Source organism: Bombus pascuorum, chromosome 1 (assembly GCF_905332965.1).
Source record: "Bombus pascuorum chromosome 1, iyBomPasc1.1, whole genome shotgun sequence".
Classification (NCBI taxonomy): Eukaryota; Metazoa; Arthropoda; class Insecta; order Hymenoptera; family Apidae; genus Bombus; species Bombus pascuorum.
The window spans coordinates 11,656,803-11,678,944 of NC_083488.1; the positions used below are offsets into that span (position 1 = coordinate 11,656,803).

General features: G+C 33.0%; 3 protein-coding genes and 1 long non-coding RNA gene across 6 annotated transcripts in view; 2 read left to right on the forward strand and 2 right to left on the reverse strand.

The window, feature by feature from the left end:
- LOC132904675 (bumetanide-sensitive sodium-(potassium)-chloride cotransporter) overlaps positions 1–22,053 on the forward strand; it is a 202,168-nt gene extending 180,115 nt beyond the window's left edge. Inside the window, exons 1-19 of one of the 3 annotated variants that reach the window (XM_060955374.1) lie at positions 7,629–8,044; positions 8,531–8,860; positions 10,932–11,352; positions 17,312–17,471; positions 17,545–17,640; positions 17,775–17,966; positions 18,032–18,208; positions 18,375–18,514; positions 18,739–19,038; positions 19,122–19,347; positions 19,433–19,554; positions 19,621–19,756; positions 19,828–20,039; positions 20,115–20,356; positions 20,449–20,594; positions 20,687–21,014; positions 21,095–21,246; positions 21,317–21,425; positions 21,517–22,053. In XM_060955374.1, coding sequence (XP_060811357.1) covers positions 11,086–11,352; positions 17,312–17,471; positions 17,545–17,640; positions 17,775–17,966; positions 18,032–18,208; positions 18,375–18,514; positions 18,739–19,038; positions 19,122–19,347; positions 19,433–19,554; positions 19,621–19,756; positions 19,828–20,039; positions 20,115–20,356; positions 20,449–20,594; positions 20,687–21,014; positions 21,095–21,246; positions 21,317–21,425; positions 21,517–21,652 — 3,141 coding nt within the window. In that variant the 5' untranslated portion in view covers positions 7,629–8,044; positions 8,531–8,860; positions 10,932–11,085 and the 3' untranslated portion in view covers positions 21,653–22,053. Of the gene's footprint in view, positions 1–7,628; positions 8,045–8,530; positions 8,861–10,931; positions 11,353–17,311; positions 17,472–17,544; positions 17,641–17,774; positions 17,967–18,031; positions 18,209–18,374; positions 18,515–18,738; positions 19,039–19,121; positions 19,348–19,432; positions 19,555–19,620; positions 19,757–19,827; positions 20,040–20,114; positions 20,357–20,448; positions 20,595–20,686; positions 21,015–21,094; positions 21,247–21,316; positions 21,426–21,516 lie in introns of those variants that run through there. The other 2 variants (XM_060955368.1, XM_060955383.1) reach the window with 2 other exon arrangements.
- On the reverse strand, positions 72–4,662 carry LOC132904693 (uncharacterized). Its single transcript, XM_060955396.1, has 11 exons — positions 4,429–4,662; positions 4,142–4,236; positions 3,896–4,050; positions 3,686–3,816; positions 3,475–3,610; positions 3,031–3,409; positions 2,424–2,959; positions 1,964–2,336; positions 1,558–1,883; positions 1,234–1,468; positions 72–1,165 (listed from the first exon to the last, which is right to left on the reverse strand). Exons 1-11 carry the CDS (start codon positions 4,505–4,507, stop codon positions 803–805), a joined length of 2,808 nt encoding a protein of 935 aa, XP_060811379.1. The 5' UTR covers positions 4,508–4,662; the 3' UTR covers positions 72–802.
- On the forward strand, positions 4,929–6,882 carry LOC132904707 (ubiquitin-like protein 7). The gene is made up of 4 exons (XM_060955423.1): positions 4,929–5,282; positions 5,484–5,689; positions 5,760–5,896; positions 5,970–6,882. The coding sequence occupies exons 1-4, from the start codon at positions 5,138–5,140 to the stop codon at positions 6,523–6,525; spliced, it is 1,044 nt and encodes a 347-aa protein (XP_060811406.1). The 5' UTR covers positions 4,929–5,137; the 3' UTR covers positions 6,526–6,882.
- On the reverse strand, positions 17,275–17,781 carry LOC132904798 (uncharacterized). The gene is made up of 2 exons (XR_009657661.1): positions 17,663–17,781; positions 17,275–17,475 (listed from the first exon to the last, which is right to left on the reverse strand). It is a non-coding gene; the product is annotated as an uncharacterized LOC132904798 (long non-coding RNA).
- Positions 22,054–22,142: the final 89 nt, after the last annotated feature.

Below are 22,142 nucleotides of genomic sequence, written 5' to 3' on the forward strand. Positions count from 1 at the left end.
AAAAATGTCACTTTTAAAAATACCTATGGTATCTTAATCGTTTTTTCATATGTATTTAATAGTATAACAACTTTTAAAAATACCAGAATATATTGTATTTGATTAACACAAATTAATATTACAAACATATAAGTATAAAAGTGTTGTTTTAAGAAAAACTTAACAATACTATAAGCTTTTGAATTATTTCACATTGGATACTAATTAAAGTATTGTTTAATACAGTAGTAATGTTACTGTAAATTGTTACATATTGATATAAAGGATTCATAGTGTACAAATATTACCTTGTTTTAGTAACACTTAGTATTAAAATACTTTCGTGTATAGGTTCGTAATACCAATCTTGCCACAAAAATCTTGTACAATTTATATGTAATGACTTGGAAGCATATATATAATTACTCAATACAATCATATTAAATAAAAATAATTCTATAATTGTAATTATCACTTTTCATATTATAAATTGGCAAAAACAATACTTTGTTATATAAATATCTTATTAGACCTTGAGAATGTTCCCTTAGATATATGTATAATTATTTTCACATAAATATTAAATGTCACTGTAATATGAATTGTTCTATTGAAAAGAACAATTAAAACTGTATTTGAAATAAGTGGAATGCTCTCATGTTACACTATACTAGCAAATTTTGTTATAAAGGAACATTCATAAGCTCTTTATATAATTGCTTTTAGCACAGCATGTATATACCTGCAGTCTTGTATAGCAGGAACTGATATTCATTTTGTATACTTATACAAATAGTCTTTTATATTTTCAAAGCTCAAAAAATTATGTTTCTGGCACAAACCTATGTAAAGCACTAGTCAAGACTAGTAGAGAGCTTTGAAGTCCCTGAGGTAAATGCCTTTGTAACCATGAACCTTTATACTGTTCTATATGAGCCAACATTTTGTTTGCTACATCAGTCCTAAATGTAGGAGGCAGATTACATATACCTAAATTAATCACTGCAAGGCCCATATTACTATTTGGATTAACACCAACGCCAATCAATGTTCTGCCAATTTTACATGCTGTTAACATTAAATCAGCGGTCAACTGGAGCTCTTGTAGTTCCATTGATGCAAACTTTGATGATAGACTTCCTTCATATAATGAATGTGAAATACGTTTAACTTGTTTTGTTACTTTCTATTAAATAAAGCGAGAATATTATTCATTTGTCCTTAATATACTCCAGGTTTTATAATTTTTCTTACCGCAAATAAATCAGCCGAAAGGTATTCTAAATTTACATTATCCGGATCTGTTAATAATCTGTACAAAGTTGATCCTCGATTGTCAGGGATTTGTTGTAGATCTTTTGTTCCTTGATTCTTACTTAAAGTAAGTACTAAAGTATCTAAACGCCCTAATTCTAATATTGCATTACCAATTTTATATTCAGAATCTTGAAAAACATGAATATCTAATAATTTCGTAATACATTTCTGCCTGTAAAATAACATACAATTTTTCTTTTTAATACTTCTACATGAATGTGTAGCAATTATACATTATTTTTAATTTAATATATTTATTACCTTGATCCAAATACTTCAGGTATTTCATAGTTATCATTGATACCTATATCTACTTCACTAGCTGGGTTCCATGCCAATCCTGCTGCTATTAAATATCCAATCCATGCAAAAGGATGAGGAGTAAGATGATGACTTCCAGACCAATGAGCTACAACTATACCCACTGAATCCTGTTCAAGAGAAGTTTTTATTGCGTTCTTTGTATTTGCATATGTTGATGCTGGACATCCTGCTAAACTATTATAACTTGCTGTTCCAGAACTAGGTAATACATTACCACCTGCTGTTCTAAATGCTTCTGTCCATTCAGAAAAATCATAATCAGCCTGTAATATAGTAACTTATAATAACGAATTCAATTCAATTTCGATATTATATTTATTGAATCATATATAACTTTATTTACCTGAAATCCGTATTCAACAAGAATAATATTACTGGGTATGTTATGAAATTCTGCTTTAGAATGTAAGCCATTTGAACAAAGTAGTAAAGTTGTATTTGGACCTAAATCTAAGATATGCCAAAGTTCTTGGAGACAAGAGTATGATTTAAATACTTCTGACATATCTGTTTCTATAGTTTCATTAACTGACAAATTCAAATCAAGGTTCTCTGCTTGAACAAGCAAATTAGCCAATCTAGGCCCAACATGAACATAACTTAAACTTGGAAATACTGCTAATAATTCTTGGAATATAGGCCACATTTGTGACAAATGATGTTGTCCTACATTAGAATCAACATCCAAAGTTGGAACTAAATCCAAATGTCGATCTCTGAAATAAGAATTGTTTACAAAACATATTTAAGTTACATAAACATAAGAATGTAAGAAAAATAATGTTACAGAATTGTACACACACCTGCAGTAACGATCTAGAGTAACCATTTCTGATTTTGAATAACATAATTGCCAATCACAATTTGGTGTAAGTCTTGAATATAAATGTAAGTAAGATATTTTAAATGACGACCATAAATCGATCATATGAAGTAAATATTCTAATGTAGGTATTCGTCCTCTCGGTGAGATATCTAACAATATACCACGATGGGTAAATCGCGGTTCATCTTTTATAAAAACTGGTTCGATTTCACATGCTTCTGATTTACTATGATTTTTACTTAATCGCAAAATCTGTACAAAAGTACAAACTGCATAATGTAAACCAGCCAAACTTCCAGCACCAACTTTAATAGTATTTTGTGAAATATGCAATTGATATCCTTCAGGTGTATTAAACAGACTTCTATTAACTATACATTCAATTCGGTTATCAGTCAATAATTTGCCAGAACTAGGATGTACTTCACCAATTTTAACATCATAACCTAATTCCAGTAAATGAGTCCTGCTAATTTCCCAAACATCTAATATTCTGTGTATGGATTCACTACCCTATATAACAATACAGTGTATAAAAAACTGAATAAAACAATATGTATTATAGTTGTCTATGAAAAGTATACCTGTATTATAGATATAAAAAGTTCTTTCCCAGCAATAAAAGATGTAGAAGAATTTTTCAATTCAACAATGGTTTTTGGCTGTGGCCAAAGTAAACTATAAATTCCATCTCTTTCTGTACTTTTAGTGGGGCTTTCTTTGCCTGATTCACGTAATGGTAAGTCATAAACTGGATCTAATGATTTGGTAGATTCAATAGAAAGTTGACTCATGTTACTTGAGATGCTTTTTTGACAGAAGTTTCCGTCTGTAAATGTTGCAGTTGGGCTATGCATTGTTTCACTGTCGTTCGATACAAAGTTTGATAGAAATCTTTGAAGAAAACAGTGCAAAGATTGTTTTCCTCTAGTAAGATCATATGGAGTCTTCCCTGCAAAAGTTCTATAACACAATTCTTTAAAATATGTTTAAGCGTATGTTATAGAAATACAATATTGCCTATTTACCCTTTAGTTGCTCGTACAAGGGGATTTGCACCAGCTTGTAATAATTCTTGACAAATAGCAACATCACCACGATTTACTGCATCATGTAATGGTGTAGCACCACAGCCATTAACAGCATTTACATCTGCCCCTCTATCTATAAAAAAATTGTATGTGTTAAATTAAAAAATAAAAAATAAGTTTCACAAAATTAATACTTTTAAAGTGATACCAATTAAATATGTGACAATATCTTTATTTCCATAACAAGCTGCCCAATGTAAAGGAGTATTTTTACTGCCATGGGAATCCCATGAATTCACATTTAATCCAGCATCTAATAATTGTACTACCCTATCCAACCTTTAAATAATTGTATCCTTATATGTAAAATTATTTTAATATATTATATACTTATATAATAAAACTATTGATCACATACTCAGATGCAGCAGTTGCTCTTAATAACTCTTCAATATAAGTACGACGTATTATGTCACTTGATGCAACATCTACAGCATTATGTCCATTAGTATTCTGGACAGCTGGATTAGCACCACAGCTTAACAATGTTCGTACTATATCTGGTTGATTTGCCTGTATTTTAATATAAACAGATAAAAAAAGATTTTAGTCCTTATAAACTTATACAAATTATTTTTTTATGATGTATGATATGTATGATTACCTTTGAAGCATATGAAAGGAAAGTACCTTCTTCTAGAAGTGGTTGATTTAGAATTTTTTCTTTTGTTATACCTTCAGTTGCATTGCCATTCTCACCTATCATAAAAGTGATATAAAGATTTTGAAAGATTGTACTTTAAAGGATTCAATATACAAATTATAATCCATTTTACACGATACATATTTATTCACTCTGTTATTCTATTTTAAATAAAAATATTTTATTCACAACATTATGTGATAATTATATTTAAAATTTAAATATAATGTAGAATTTGTGACACGTACATGCATCTAACAGGGATCTAATTATATCGGTACGTCCATGTTCAATAGCTGTACGAATATTTTCGCAAATGTCTTGCATTTCTGCTTATTCTTATGTCATATCAAAGTTGTATATTGCACAACATTATAAACAAATTACTTGAATGTCAGCTATGAAAACTTATTACAAACATTTCACGGAACTTTCTCGTCATATTGCTAGCGCAGCGTTATATTGCATATCGCAAATATATCGATATACCGAATGTATTCAACATCGAGTCATCGAAATCATTTATCGATTTAGTAAATTTTAAAAATGTTATTCCCGAGATATATATTTTAATAATTAAAATTTCAAATAACGTCAATTTTAGTTCATTCCGCATGTAAATATAATGAATTTATTTTTATCTAATAGTTGGTTCCTTTTTAATTTATAATAATTTGAATGTGTAAAATGTCGTTTGCATTTGCTTGTTTTATTCTTATTAAAAGTTCATTCATAATAATAAAATATTAAAACCAAGTTAGTAAAAGTGATTTCAATTTCAATCAGTTAAAAATATATGATAGAGCGGTTAAAAAGTAATGTGAAGTCAAAAGCAATAAAATGATATGAGGGACACAATAAACGCTTCATGATGATTTTGTAAAATCGAAGAGTGTATCGATTTGAAAGTGTATCGTGTTCGTGTTGTGTTTTCTGTGTAGTGTTTCTGTGACAATAATGAGTTCAGAATTGATTTTAGGTGTACGTTTAGATCCTCAAACATTAACTACCATTAAATTAAATGATATTAATTTTAAGACAAAGGTTGAAAAACTGAAATATGAAACAGCTGTGAGGGTTAACCTATCAAAAGATTTATTTGGTGAGATGTTTTCTTTGTTTCTTGTTTCCATTTCTTTTGTGAATCACAGTGTTTTTATACACAAGTTTTTTAACATTGAAGCAATAATGCAGTAATGACGTATTATAAAAATAATGTATAATCATCTTTGTTAAAGTAATTTTTAAATTATAACCATAAACATATTTAAAACACAAATATTTTTCTTTCGCTTTTCCATAGAATTAATTTATTGTGGATGTGTCCTTGAGGATGATATGACTTTAGAATCGTACGGTTTGAAAAATGGTTCAATGGTACATGTTTTAAGAAGAAGGGAACCAGAACTGCCATCATTTCCTAAATGCATATCAGAAGACGGAATTTTACAATTAGTATCTGCATTTAAGTCTTTCAAAGAAAATCCTGGGCTTCGAAGTGCTTTAAATGTACATTAGTTACTATGCGCTTACATAAAAATACTTAAATTTTACTACAAAATGTATTTGTTAATTTTAGCGCATAGGTAAGAAACCAGAAGTTATGGACAATATCATTTCATCTTCTCCTGGATTACACGAAGATACAGTAGCAATTGCAATTTTACAAGACCCTGATTTAATGTCATATTTCACAGATGTTGATACTGTTAGAAGGTAAATTCTATTATGTATATTTCTCAACGTTAGAATTTTAGAAAATTATTACGTGTGTTAATTATATGAATAGATTTGCAGAAGCACATCCAGTCTTGGTGGAAGCTGCTCAAAATATAGCTGCAGCTGTTCATGCTGAAGCACATAACAACGTAACTGTTGGCTCGAATTCTTCACTATCTAATTCACAGCCTGCCGCTTATTCTTATAGTTTAGACAATTTAAGTGGTGATGAAGAAATGGCAGGAGATTCTTCTCAGTCTTCAGATTCTACACAAACACCAAATTTATCTTCTAATCCAACAAACTCTACCGTTACTGTTGCACAACTTGCAGCAGCAGTTTCTAGAGCAAGAGCTGGAAGTTTTCCCCTCTCCAATCCTGCTTCTTCCACTTCAGCTGGCAGCACGAATTCTGGAATAATAACTACGGAAATGTTTACACAAGCTATGCAGCAAGTTCATTCACCGTCCGTTTTACCACGCTCTTCGGATTTACGACGAATGTTAGCGCAAATGCATGAACTAGGATTGCAAAATGATACATTAAATCTTCGAGCATTACATCTCACAAATCATGATGTAATAGCGGCAATTGAACTTGTGTTCAGCGGATTTAGCAATAATTAAGTTTATAAAATTAGAATCACCAGTGCCCTCATTTGAACATTATATACAAAAATATAACGGTATATGTCTTATTTTTATGCATTAAACTGAATGATCTTTATAAAATTTAAAAAATGGAAATTTTCTTTAATTTCAAAAGAACTTCAATCATTGTAATTTCTCTGGTTTCAAAAACAATTGTTGAAAATCTATAAACAAAATTTTCGAGCTAGATATATAAGATAAAACTTTTATGTTAAAATAAGAAAAAAGAATTATAATCTGTTTATATACTTTTGATAATATTAATAATTATATTTTATACAATTTTGTTAATGTACATAAAACCGACAAATATAAAGAAGTAATAAAATTGAATACTTAGTAATTAATATGCTTATTTCTTGTGAAATATCTTTTATCATTTAATATTTTCGGAAACTGGTGGCTTTTCTCATATATTTTTAATAATTATTAGAGAAATATACATACGTGGTTTATGTTAATTTTATGCATTTTATAATAGTACGTGCAAACTATGTGGTGTAATAGTGGTATTCACATTGCAATATTAAATAAATACATCATATCCTTTAACTGCATAGTAATAAAGTTTTATCGCACTAAAAATAATACTAAAAATTGATCTATTACTCGATTCTTATTTATTATTACATTTATTATTATTACAGTAAATACATTCATACGCACCTATATACAATAAAATTGAAGTAAATAAAATTTTAATTGAAAATATTACAGTCTAATAAAATATTCAAATTAATCAAAAATGTAAAACTTACACCAGATAAAAGAATTACAAATTTTACGAACTCAAAACTTAAACCTGTAATTGCAATACTACTATATATTTTTTATTTGAAACAAACGAAAAGAAGAATAGATTATTCATAAAGGATATTCTGACAGCGAGTAAGTAACGTCTCGGAGGGCTTTGCAAGAAAGTGCATGTACAAAATAACGCTTGTATTGCGATGATCTTTATAACATGTGTACAAAGATGGTGCTCGCGTGTGTATACGTATTGGTACGAATGCGATTGCGTGTGAATTAGTGTACGCGAGCGCACGAACGGTTTAGCTAGAGTGAAGGGGAATTGTGCGATGTTCCGTCAGTAGGAATCGGGATTTTGTGACGGCTGGACGCGTCGTGGAGTGGCGAGTCTGAGAAATCACACGAGCACGTATGACAGAAGCAGCACGTGCTTACGCAAACGTATAAGTGTACACACGGGTCCAATTCTCGTACAGTGTAAGTCCATTGACAGAAAGGACAGTCGCGTCGTGGTGTAACTGGACATTAGTTGAGAAGTTGCCGGCTTCGTTTTATGTTACCTGACATGCGGTCGATTATATTTCTGAAAAACATCGAATGTTAGGATCGTTGTTTTATATTCAATGGACAGATGTGAGAAAAAATCGAAAGCGTGAATATTCATGGCGTGAGGTTATGGGGGGATCGAATACCAGACGGATACTCTGTTCTACTTGACGGCCTTTTCACGTGACTGAGAAAGAAGGTGAAGAACGAAATGCTTGCTTCTATCTATTCCCTTATACCTGATCTCTTTATGAATGATTCCTTTTCGAGCATCTGCACTGGCCTTTCCCCTCTGTATCTATACGAATAATGCTACAAAATATTAGACTCTATTCGCCGGCGTCTAGGGTGAGCCGGCTTCCTTCCTACAATGAACCCCGTAACGTTTCTTCAAACTGTTTATTTTTTCAAAATGTTTACTTTCTCAGATTTTCGTCGTTTCTCTCATAGAACATTTTACAATATCTCCAATATAAAATTTTATTATATCTGTTACAATACATATTTTTCTTGGATCAATATTGGAGTTGATTAATTCTGTTAACAAACTTTTTAAAAGTTTGTATTCCTACAATTAAATTTTATATATTGTCACGTGGACTGTCTATATATATATGTGTATGTATAATTACATAAATTAATCTTTCTTAGTTGCTAATCGGGATTTTGAAATTTTCATGAACAGACTACGATCAATCGTGAAGTGAATAAAGAATACCCGAAAAATTAAAAAAATTAAGAAAAAGAATCGATTCCTTTCTTTCTAAAAAAACCACTCGAGAGGCATGCTAGTGTTAATATGTAAAACATGACATAATATACGTATACATATATATAATAGAGAAGAGAGAGAATAACTGCCTTTTTTTCTGATAAGCAGCAATGCACCGACTTCTTATTATTTTTTGACATACAACGACAAATTTAAGAGAATATTAATGGTATTTAAGATAGAACGATAGAGAAAATGATTTTACTCATACGTGAATCGACGACACAGTCGAAATATGAAAAAGTAGGTGGTCGCGAGAGTTACCAAGATATTTACCACGGTCTCTTATTTGTCACGAATGTTTTCATGAACATCATGTAAACCAGCGAAGTACGACTTCCGGTATTTCGCTCGAATTTCAAATTTTTCATTGAATAATTGAATTAAAATTATTGGATTTTTAACATTTATGTCAAGTCAATAGTCAAAATAGTGTAAACGAAATAAAAAAACTGTTTGATGATGAATGAAATTTAATCAAATGATATCGTATACTTGCATGGAAAAAGACCTTTTTCACTTGTTGATTAATCTGATATTTTCCTTGACTTGTATAAAAATGTTGCAAGTCTACTTAAGTTATGTTTTTAATTTACCATAATAATTTTCAAAGAGAAATAATAAACAATTTCCGAATGGGCCATAATTGAAAACTATAGGTAATTATTGTACTTAAATAAACAATAATTTCATATGTAAATTTAATGATATACGATCGTTTAACAGTTTCAGGTTAATATGTTACGCGATACTCCTGCGTTGCAACTATTTTGAAATGATACGGACTGACGAGTCGTCGTTAAAAATGCAGTTTTGAACTTGCGTAAATTAGAATGATCTAGTTAGACGTTAATCGAGACCAATTTTTGCGGTAATTACTTGATTTACTTTATGTACTTTGGCTTACACCGAAATTTCTTATAATAACAAGACAAAAGATCACATAAATTCTTTTCACAATTATTAATTCTCTTTACGATTCGATTCTATTCCGATTATAAATCGGAGTTAAGTTAATTGTCAAGAGCAGAAAATTAATTGACAACGAATAGAGTGCTTTTCCATTATCAGTATTACGTTTTCTAATTACCAATAGCATAGCTTATTTGCAATGGATAGGAACACTAATTCCCATTTTAATGAAATATTTCTGGTAGTAAAATAACGAAGAAGCTGCTCATAAAGCGATTAAAATAGTTATACATTTGCTTATGAAACTTTTCCACGAAGCGTTTAATTGTTCGTTTAAAGTACACTCAGATCATTAACCGTTAAAGATGCATTGCCAGCCTACCCTTTTTTTTAATTTTGTCATCATATAAATTATAAAACGTTTATCAATTAATCGAGTACCGCCCAAGATCGTTTCTCGGAAGCAGCGTACCATACAGAAAGAACCTTTTCTCATTTTCTGTTTTATTAATTTGAACTTCACAGATGTTGGTAAATATTTTCCTTCTGTTCGTACATAGAAAAATAAGACAGTTAATTTCTACTGCAATCAGGAAACTATCTTTTTACGGCGTTAGAAGAAACGATTAATTCAATAACTAGATCATTCATGCATTAACCCGTCGAGAGCTAGTAATTATGTACGGAGTGTTGTAAACAAGGGTAATTTCATAATTGACAAGCCTACGCGGTAGTTGTTAACTAATTGTAACTGGAGAACCAAGGGCATCGGGTATCGATCGTATTTAAGACAGACCGATTCTAAGAAATGCTACGAATACGGATTTTCACCTAGCTTGTCCCATATTAAAATCGAATAATCGCGAATAATTCTGTATCTACAATGGCATTTGCAAATAATCTTTACGATCGTTGCTTTCGGTCAAGATCATTGTAACTTCTCCCCCTTCGTTCTTCGAACGGCCTTTCCGGCTAATATTATTCAGAAATTGCAAATGCCAGTCATATTTTTGTAAACAAGATCTCTCGGCGGTTACTTAACGGTCGATTAGAATGATCAAACCGCAAATGTTTATGCATTTATGGAAAATCTGAAGGTGCAAAAATTGTACATTTACAAAAAATTAAACTAATTGACAAACCTATGAATCTGCCTAAATATCCGCGGTCTAACCATAAGTTAGTTCCGACCTTTCTTTTAATTACCAAACCACATGTATAATGCAAAATGACAATAGATGTTCGTCTTTCCGATAAAGACAAAAGGAAGTTACGTTCCCCGTTATAAAACCTTCCAAGATTTGATTTACTCTTACAAAGGCTCGAAGAATATTATCCGTAGTCAACGATTTACAAACTTGCATTCGTGAGCCAATTGTTAATAAAGAATTTTAATTCGAAGGTGAACCAATAAAGGCGAAACGACCAAACGTCCAGCTCACCAGCTTCCAGAAGACGTTGTCGAACCTGATCGTCGTCAGCTGCATCGTCAGCGGTGAAAAGGAAAAGGATCACAGAGCCAAAAACAAGTAATCAAAGAGATATTGGAGGAAAAGATGGCGCACGAGAACGGCGTAAACGGCGATACCGATTCCGAAACGGTGGAATTGAATCCCTTGAGAAGAACCAGATTCCATGTAAATCGAGTAGACAGTCTGGAAGGCCGTGCCAGCCTACTTGGCGAACAGGAAACGAGAAAGTCTCTTAGGCACATGACGAGGGAGGCTCTCCCTAGACTGGATAATTATAGAAACATTATGAGTATTCAGGCTGCTCATAGACCGTCTTTGGACGAGCTTCACAATCCCACTCTGCTTAACAAGGTAAGGATGATGATACTTGACCATTAATAGGACCGCTATTACTTTGTTTTATAATGCGTCGGTAGTTGTGTTCATTATCATTACGACGATGTGTGATATTATGCACTTGGTATTCTCCTCGGTTGATTTCCAGCTCCAGACGTCTTTGAATCACCCAACACGTGCTTTTACGAGACAATTTTTCACTTCATTTCGATGTCATTTTGATAGACGAGCAAGTTTATTTTCGAGTCTCGTTATCGCGTTATTTATTGTTCTTTAAATTGCTGAGTCGTATAATTGAATAGTAAACTCGGATAAAATTTGTTTATCGTTTAAAGAGGAGTTTCATAATTATTTCGTGGCTATTAGGGTGAGATCAATTTAATTTCAATTGAGACGGTAGGTAAAATTTACGCTTTATGTATATGGTTGATGTCGTTTTACATAACGTGGCTTGCATTATGTTTGCACATCGCGAAATTGCAATTACAACAAACGATTAATCAACTCGTAGCTTATCGCTAACTCAGTCAGTGCGTCGGTACTTCGTTTACAGACTAAACATTAGATTTCAGCGACAAGGCAAATAGTTATGGAAAAGCATAATCAATGAGACTCCACTCCGTGAAAAAAGTATGTGGGTCACTCGAAAATTCCCCTTTGTTATTTAAACGAGTGTTAAGCCTTAAGATCGAGTCAATGTTCGTTCGGAGAATTTTCGAACTATATGATATAGTATACATATACTACGAGAGTATTCGAACACTTATCGTAGAAGATTTGTATGAATATAATAACACTTTTTGAAGTTTCATTAGCATTGCAATGAAGTGATACGAATGTCACGATTATACTGGAAAATGTATACTAGTAAAGATAATTTGGAAATGTATACACAAATTGCGGCGTACCTATCGCAAATATACGTTTGATAAGAAGATTGTTATACGAAAGATGGTCTTATTAAGTGTCGAGACTTATTGATATAATGGATCATTGACTGTTTAAGTAATTCTGTGATTTTAATATCTTGTAACTTTCATATACATTTACAGCATTTTTACAAACTATCTCGATCGTAACATAATCGTATGTAACGTACAAAATGTTTTGTATAACAAATGTATGCTACAAGTATATTTAGAATAAGTTTCTATACGTGTTGCCTTGTATAGTTGTCGCGTTTTTTCTATCTTCCTCATTTGAAACAGCGGTACGTTGATGCATGTACAAACACATGCACGTCGGCTGACACGGTGTACATTGACATTCAAGCATTTCTTAACCGAGTTCGTCCCTTATCTATGACCCTCTCTTGTCAACTACTCCGGTCTAAAATTAACCAAGTATAGTAAACGTGGTCGTGCACGCATTCGCCAACGAACAATGCCTTATAGATTCGTTCATTCTTTCTTCATATATATGTTCATCCGTCTGCTTGTCGATGAGATAACAATTAAGCAGTTTTGTCAGGTTGTAGGAAAAAGAAAAAACAGAGAGAAATAATTGGAAGAATTTCGCGAGACTACCACAACGGAAACGAAAGGAAATGAACAGTATTTTATCTTCGTTCGTAATCGCCACGTATTGAATGTACGTCTAAATTTGTATTACTAGCTGCTGAATCGGTGTATTCTTTGTATCACATAGCTTTCCGTTTCCTGTTCGCGTTACTCGGAAATAGTAGGAGTCAATGGAAGCGAGCTATATTTACGAGCTTGTTCGATTTGAATTTATTCTGTGTCAGAACAGCGATAACTTTTTTTTTCGATAATCGGATTGTTGTTAGTTTCCTATGAATATTTTAGTACCTATACACAGTGTTTGTTAAACTTAGTTAAATAAGTTTGTTATTTTATTCATTTTCTGAATGCCTTCTAATAACTTACATAACTTACACGATTAAAGAAAACGATATTCATCTTGTTCTATTTACCGTGATTGACCTATTCCTTGTGACAACAAAGAGGCTTCGTTAAACGTTATTTTCTTAATCTTTCTTCCACTAAGAAACTGATTAGAACGTTTGTGTTTATTCACATAATAATGTTTTACTCTATCGACTACAGTTAATGCAATAGTCCAATAACATTTTTACGTTCGATACATTTGTTAAAATAAAGATTTTTCATATCTAAATACCTTCTTCTAAGACACAGTTTGTCGTTTGCTATTTATGCTTGGGCTAGTATCGAATTAGATGAATTTCAACGAGTCTGATTCCATACCACACGTACCGAACAGCTAAGTAGGGAGCAAGATGTAAATATACCGTGTTTTACGAAGTAGTACTCCTAGAAAGGATAACTAAAACGACTAGTAGGGTTTCTTAATTGTATATCCCATTGTGTAAAAGTATTTAAAAATACACGGATTAGAAGCGATTAACCCCTTTCTTGATTAACCCCAGCTGAAATCATATAACGACGGAACGGACGTTACATTTGTTCCCATCAAGTTTTCTCATTTCAAGTTGACAATAAATCCTGGCTATTAATCATAATAGAACAATTTCGAGCCAGCAGAACTTTTTCACTAAGTCTCATGGTATGTTTAACTAAATATAAGCTCCGCTAAACTGACTACTACGACGAAATATGATATGTCCGGCATAACCGTAGGATTGTAACGACTTAAACCCATCATCTAGATTGCCCCTGACACGGGGTTAACTATAATTCAACCTAAATAAATTTCGGATACAATCGAGTTCGCTCGATCGCCTCGATACGTATAATCAGATCGATTGGGATGAGTCGGTACGACCGAGCTTATTCGATTACGAACAACCACGTTCCTCAGGTAATTCGAGGAAGTTGGTTGAAAGAGAAAGGAGAGAAAACGGAGCGTCTTGTAGAGTACGTGACGAAACGAAAACTTTCCAAACGGATCAAAGAAGAAAAGGGCGTTAGAGAACGACACAGAGTTAGAGAAAGCACATTGTGTGGCATACATTAGATCATTTTTCGACGATGTTAACAGGTGAAAACGCACGTGTGTAGTTTATCGATCGTACATCATTTCCCGACGCGCTCTTCTTTTGTTAATTAAAATAATGAAAAACAGGGAGAAAATATTCCATTTCCGTATCTTTATCTAGTTTACGTTACTTGCAATATTTTAACAATTAGTTCCCGTTACCCTTAGTAAATTTTAATAGTAAATTTTCAAACATCGTACGTTTATAATGCTTCCACTTTTTGTTTTGCTTACAGAGTCATTCGCTACTGCTGTTAAGTTTATTATCAATATCTATTTTAAAAAAATTGAAAGTACTCTACGAATCTAAACAAGCTTCACTTTGAAAGATTAAAAAGTTAAAATTGATTAGTGATGCGACTTTCATGAGGTTTTTAATTAAGAGATCAAGAAGGATCGGCAAATATTGATAAACGCGTATAAGCAGTTTTTATTTTTAGAGGCGTATCGATTCATGCGAAATCAAACGAATTCTTGAATCGTAATCTTTCGAATCGACAGAACTAATTAGCAACGCGTCTTTCAGCAGGATAAAAGTCGACTATAATTTTGTCGTTGTGTGCGATTCCTATGGAAAACGAGCACGATCGAGCGCTGTTTTCGAGATCGTTGCCCATTTCGTTGGAATTAATTAGCAGAGACTTACTTCCGCGAGGATCGATTATATGGCCCTTGCCATGAAATCTTAGAAATCGCGTGCAGGAACGCAGCAATCTTCGTGAATCGTAGAATGTTAAAATAGGAACCCCCACGTTCGGCTGAACAATTAAAGCATCACTTGTGATCGTAAATGCCATGAGACTGTCTCATCCACAACGCAATGCTCGACAAATCGTACCGTCTATTCGAGAAATTAACATCTTTGTACAAGTACAATAGAACTTTGTCTTACTATGAGCCACGATTTATTTTGACCATTTCATCGTGCGTTTGTCATCATACGAAAGTCGTTGAACAAATTTGGTATCAATGCATGTACTCGTTCTTATTACTTCATCGTATCAGTCGACCGCAACGTGCAAAAGGTCAACGATAAACGATTCAATTTTATTTGACTAGATCGATTACAGAGTAATAAATATGTAGATTGAACGACTGACGACGGTGAAAAGGAACGAATAGAGAAGAAAATTGAAATATCACTTGTAAATCCAAATTGTGTGGCACACATGAGTTAATGACAGCATCTGTAGGACCAGTAAAACGCGTGCTCCGAATACATTACGAGTCGAGAGATAAGCGTTCGTTATTATTTGACTATTATACCACGTATCGTACGGACGTGTCGGTTTGAAAGAGTGTGTATGTGGCCAGTAGGCGAGAAGCGTGTTCTTTTCCTCGTCAATTTTTTCTTTCGATGTAACGCGCTCGTAATTCACTTATACGCGTCGTAACTACTTACGTGCATGATCTGCAACGATGAACAGACGACTCATCTTTGGACAGGCTGCTTTTTCTCTCCAAGTATATCTTCATAATGTACTGGTTCTGAGAAGAGAAGGATCAGGTTGGTGCCTCTCGTTGTAACATTTCAAGGTACAATAATTGCAGTAAGAGGATCGCTCGAGAAATTTTCTCTCGTCAAGTTAAACAATTTGCGGCATTGAGAAACACGACACGTTTTTACAGAGGTGATGAAATTGCTGAAAGTCAAGTTCAAGTTCTATACTTATATTTGGACTGCGTTATCGAGATTGAAATATCGAATGATTGAGGATCTGAAAATGTTATTTGACAGTTCATAAGCTTCCTGTCAGGATAGCTTCATTTATTTGACCGATTCGAGGAACATTCTTGTCACGTTACGAAGGGTAAGTCGACACAAGATTGGCTCCGTGCAGATGCTTAAGAATAATTTTACAATTATACCGAACTTCAAGGCACGATATTCGAGGATATAACGGGAAATAATGGGATGAAATAATCGTCTCTCTAAGAGTTAGAAGCTAGTTGAAGCAGGCTCGTAGGAAAACATTTTTGAACCGCGGATATTCGTGTTTGCTATTTATTCTTCGAATAAATTTTTGGCGTATTAACGATGGAAAAGAATCATCGTATTAGCTGAAGCAAATTGAAATAAGCTACTATAAAAAGCATTTAGGTAATTGATAATACTTAAATCTTTCAGTTTCGTATCGAAAATCCTTGGTTTCTCTATTCGTCGTAAATATCATGTTATTACAGAGGGTGTAATTCAATTAGTGTTTACATGGTAGTAGCTTGTTTCTAAGGCTTCTACAACCGTTTGTTTGACCAGATCCATACGTATTTAGGGAGACGAAAGTTCCTTCAGCTTTGTTTGATTCTCATGTAAATACTCTAACAAATGTTCGCATCGACACTACCTCGTTCTATAAATTCCACTTTTCAGCTTTTATTGATTTAGATTTCCATTGTTTTAATTTCGATTATCCTGTTTATTCTGTTACGCCTGGGATTTACAGCGTAGATATTGTCAATATCGTTATCAATGTTATTTTTCATCCATAACGAGTAAAATATATTTTTGCTTATTAATAATATTCGTTGCTAATCGTCGACATTTACGGGCTGAATTTCTAAAAAGTATCTGAACATTGGGCGACGCGTGTAATGTATGACATGTGAGGCATTGTTACGTAAATCGTTAGTCTTCATTGGTTGACTGGCGACCCTTCCTCTAGACGAATCACCTTCAATGCCGATAACCACCTCTAAATCTCAATTTACGCGTAACACTCACATAGAGAGATCTACGAATCTCTCGACAAATTCTGCAGTTTATTTTCATAAATACTTGTTTGTTCCAACGGATCTGGAAACTGAAACAATCTTATTCGTCATCCAAGAAAATCTACCAGTCATCGACCAGTATGTGGGACGATGATTTAACTTGAACTTGAATGAAGTAGATAGTTGATTGTAATACATCGATGTTGTATTCTATTGGGGCTTAAACTAGATTGAACGATAATCATTAAGTCGCTTTAAAATTATGCTTATTGTTTTACTGTCGTAGGACTCAGGATCGCATATATTACCAATAGCACAGGTGAAATCATCGATTTCCGGTATAAAATTCGGATGGATTCAAGGAGTCTTATTGAGATGTCTTCTCAATATTTGGGGGGTGATGCTCTTTCTACGACTCTCTTGGGTCGTAGCACAAGCTGGTATAGGTAACTATGAAAAAAAAAAAAAAAAAGAAAATGTATCATAGATTTCATGCGATTTTCCTTCTGTTCCCTTTAGGGGAAGCTATTTTGTTGATTTCAATAACGACAGCTGTGACCACAATAACATCTTTATCGATGTCGGCGATTAGTACAAATGGGCTCATTAAAGGAGGTAAATACCAACGAATACGTACCTATTATATATTATCGATTCGAACAATGGAAAAATGTGTCTACGTCGGTCGACACGTTTTGCTTTCTTCATTGTCTCTGGTGTCAGCCGATAAGATTAATTACTTGCCGCAGGTGGCACGTATTACATGATTTCCAGATCACTGGGACCCGAATTCGGAGGTTCTATAGGACTTATATTTTCTTTGGCGAATGCAGTCGCTTGCTCCATGTACGTTGTTGGATTCTGTGAAAGTATGGTTGATTGTTTAAAAGCGAATGGGATTTGTATCGTCGATTGTGACAATACAGACATCAGAATTATAGGTCGGTATAAAAGGCCATGTATATGATTTTTTGGACAGAATTTCTTATGGTTCCCTTCCGTACAGGTTGTATCACGATAGTTCTGTTGCTGTTGATCGTTATGTTCGGTTTGGAATGGGAGGCGAAGGCTCAGATTGGTTTGCTGATTATTTTGCTCTTAGCTATCGCTGATTTCATGATTGGCACCATCGTTGGACCTAAAGACGATCAGGAACGGGCCAAAGGATTTATAGGATACAACGGTAATACATATGGTTACTGCTGATAATATTATTTGTTCAAGAGATAATAACTTATGATAGTAAGTTATGAATTAAATAATGATCAACAATCAACACATATTGTAGATAAAATATTGCAGGTTTTTACAATTGTTTAACTCATATCCTATTTTCCATATGTCCACAGCTGATCTATTCAAAGAGAACTTTTATTCGGACTACAGATACAGCGAAGGGATGCAACACAACTTCTTTTCAGTTTTGGCTATTTTCTTCCCCGCGGCTACGGGTATCCTGGCAGGTGCGAATATATCCGGTGATTTGAAGGTGATTTAGCCCTTTCGTCTATAGGGAATATCTTTTAACGTTTTAATTACTAAGAAGTTTCATTATATTACATTATATTGTTATTTTATACATTACATGTTATAATTACATTATATTAAATCTTAGCATTTAACTCGCCGTATCTTAATGTTGCATACATCTGTAGCATTAGCAACAAATATGTGTCTATTATAGTCGATACAGAGAATTTGTATTTTTAATAGGATCCGCAAACAGCTATTCCTAAAGGAACACTGTTGGCTATTCTTTTAACAACTATATCTTACCTCTTTATGGCTCTTATGGTGGGCGGCACAGTTATACGAGACGCGTCTGGTGATATTAATGACTTGTGGAACATTTTCAATAGTTCATATACTGCCTTATCGAGTTTGAATGCGACTAATGAAACAACTGAGTCTTCAATTGCTACTTTAAATACTAGCGAAATAGTATGGAGCATGTATGGCACAAAATTTAATTGTACAGGACATTGTCTTTATGGTAGTCATAATAGTTTTCAGGTATTTCTTCTAACAGTTAGCAATCAAAGGAATGCGAATGAATATTTAATTTTCATGTTGACTATTTTATACGATTGTTTTAGGTGATCGAATTGGTTTCTATATTTGGACCATTTATTTATGCTGGATGCTTTGCAGCTACTTTATCAAGTGCCTTAGCATCACTAGTTTCTGCACCTAAAGTATTTCAGGCACTTTGTCTTGATAAATTGTATCCTGGAATAGGGTGGTTTAGTGGTGACAAAGACAAAGAACCAATTCGTGGTTACTTTCTCACATTTATAATTGCTGTTGGTTTCATTTTAATCGGTTAGAGTTATACTATCTTGTTCTAGATAAATAATGACATTCACCGATGTCAATTGTTTCGAATAAAAAATTTCATTTATTGCAGGAGAACTGAATGCCATAGCTCCGTTGATCTCAAATTTCTTTTTGGCTGCCTATACTCTTGTTAACTTTAGCACGTTTCATGCTTCATTGGCTAAACCAATCGGTTGGAGACCAACGTTTAAGGTACAATTTGCATTAAATTATTTTTCTAACAAGAGATTATTAGTCGCAAAATAAATTTTATTCTAGTATTATAATATGTGGCTAAGTCTTGCTGGTGCTATTCTCTGTGTTTCTGTGATGTTCTTGATCTCATGGTGGACAGCGCTAATCACGTTATTCGTAGTTTTGGCACTTTATTTAGTAGTCTCGTACAGAAAACCAGGTAATATTTTACAAATTAAGTATTTCTTATGTTATAATGACAATGTTAATAATCTAAAAATGATATCGTAGATGTTAATTGGGGTTCTACGACACAAGCTCAGACATATAATAACGCCTTAAACGCTGTTCAGCAGTTAGATAGAGTCGAAGAACACGTTAAAAATTACAGACCTCAACTGCTAGTACTCAGTGGTACTCCAAGTACAAGATCAGCGCTCATTGACTTTGCACATTGTATTACTAAAAATAATAGCTTATTTATTTGTGGGCATATTATCGAGGTACAGTATTTTTCGGCAAGAAGTGATACACATCTTTTATATAATGTTTAATACATTTAAATTTCCATACTTTAGTCACCAATTTCATATAAGACGCGCAATTCCATGACCGTGAACTGCACTTCGTGGTTTAGAGCGAATAAAATTAAGGCATTTTATTCCATGGTGGATGGTGCAAATTTTCAAGACGGCACTACTTCTCTTTTGCAAGCCGCTGGCTTGGGAAAGATGAAGCCCAATATTTTGTTAATGGGCTACAAACAAGACTGGGCGACTTGTCCTCGAGAAAATTTGAATATGTACTTTAATGTAATGCAGTAAGTATTTTCATATAATTAGATTAATTAATAAATTAATTAAATAATTAAGTGAAATCAAAATTTCACAAAAATTTTATATATATATATAGCAAAGCTTTGGACATGCATATAGCAGTAGCACTTCTTCGAATAAGCGAGGGTTTAGATTGTAGCACGGTTGTAGGAGATGCTGAAGAACAAAAGAAAAATGTGCAAACAATTCCAGGAAATCAAAGCTTTTCTCAACTTAGCCAGGGTTCGTGGAATATCTGAAAAGCTTGTTTTCATAAACACTGAATTTTTGTTATAATCCTTATCGTACCTTTAAACTAATATTTATTCTTGCAGCTAGTAGTACGTCAGATATTTCTATTCCTGGAAGTCCAGCTCCAAGAAGGTCCAAAGTAATTAACGAATATCCTAATCCAACTGTGCAAAGTCAACGTGAAAATCAACAGAATTTTCTACCGGTAGCAAAAGATACACTTAGTACCGTAACAAAATTTCAGCGTAAGCAAAAAAAGGGTACGATAGATGTATGGTGGTTGTACGACGATGGTGGTTTAACCCTTCTGCTACCCTATATAATCAGTACAAGACGTAATTGGTCTAATAGCAAGCTAAGAGTTTTCGCTCTTGCAAATAAAAACTCAGAGCTCGAATATGAGCAAAGAAAGTAAGTATATAATATGTATTTCTATGAGCAAAAAAGAAAGTTAAAAAAATATATTAATATTATTATTGCTTTATCATTAGTATGGCAAGTCTTTTATCAAAATTCAGGATAGATTACTCTGCCTTAAACGTGATACCAGATATTTCAAAACCAGCGCAGGATACTACCAAAAATTTCTTTAATACACTAATAGCAAATTTCCAAGAAACGGAAAATACTAAAACAGACGATGGTAGTATTATGTTAATTACGCCTATTTTGATAAAATTCTAAAAAATTCCTAACAATCAATTTATTTTCAGATATCATTAAAGATTCTGAATTAACCGCTATGAATGAGAAAACAAATCGGCATCTACGTTTAAGAGAATTATTACTTGAAAATTCAATGGAAGCTAATTTAATAGTTATGTAAGTAATTGTATAAACAAAATTACACTTTTAGCGCCTTGTTTTTTAATTCACTGAAATTATTTTTTTTTTTATTTTATTCTCCTTTCAGGACATTGCCAATGCCTCGAAAGGGTGCTGTATCAGCACCTCTTTATATGGCTTGGCTTGAAACTTTAACACGCGACATGCCACCATTTTTGCTTGTTCGAGGCAATCATACATCCGTCTTAACTTTTTATTCTTAATAAGGGGAAGTAAATAATAATACTTGTGCACTGTGACGTTAATAATTATCAAAGTTAATTGAAGTATTTTACCAATGACTTAAACATTATAGATGCACATACGAATGAATTGATTAAAATGAAAAATAGAACTGCCGCGGAATATAGATAACAGTAAGAGGCCTTTATAATGAGAGCGACACATGTTTGAATGAGTTAGTATTCAGGTGTGTTTAGTAAGGATTGATCCCTGAATATATTCGAATACAACGAATGCAGCAAGACTGTGTTATTTGTTAAAAACACGTTCGCTACGATAACTGTTCCTGAATTTCGAAAAGTTTTCCATCCACCAATTGTAAAAAGAAATAACTGCATCCTCATAAATATTTAAAATAAATGACGATATCAGATACTGTAAATTGTACAATCACCAATAACATGTTTTGCATATTTGATTACAATTATTCAAAATTTCGATAATATATAAAGATATTATAGTTAATTAATT

Coding starts and splice junctions, on each gene's coding strand:
- LOC132904693 (XM_060955396.1), bottom strand. CDS start 4,507: ATGCAAGACATTTGCGAAAATATTCGTACAGCTATTGAACATGGACGT. Junction 4,237..4,428: donor TAGATCCCTGTTAGATGCAT/GTACGTGTCACA, acceptor CTTTTATGATAG/GTGAGAATGGCAATGCAACT. Junction 3,611..3,685: donor TATTGTCACATATTTAATTG/GTATCACTTTAA, acceptor ATTTTTTTATAG/ATAGAGGGGCAGATGTAAAT.
- LOC132904707 (XM_060955423.1), top strand. CDS start 5,138: ATGAGTTCAGAATTGATTTTAGGTGTACGTTTAGATCCTCAAACATTA. Junction 5,283..5,483: donor CCTATCAAAAGATTTATTTG/GTGAGATGTTTT, acceptor GCTTTTCCATAG/AATTAATTTATTGTGGATGT. Junction 5,690..5,759: donor GGCTTCGAAGTGCTTTAAAT/GTACATTAGTTA, acceptor TGTTAATTTTAG/CGCATAGGTAAGAAACCAGA.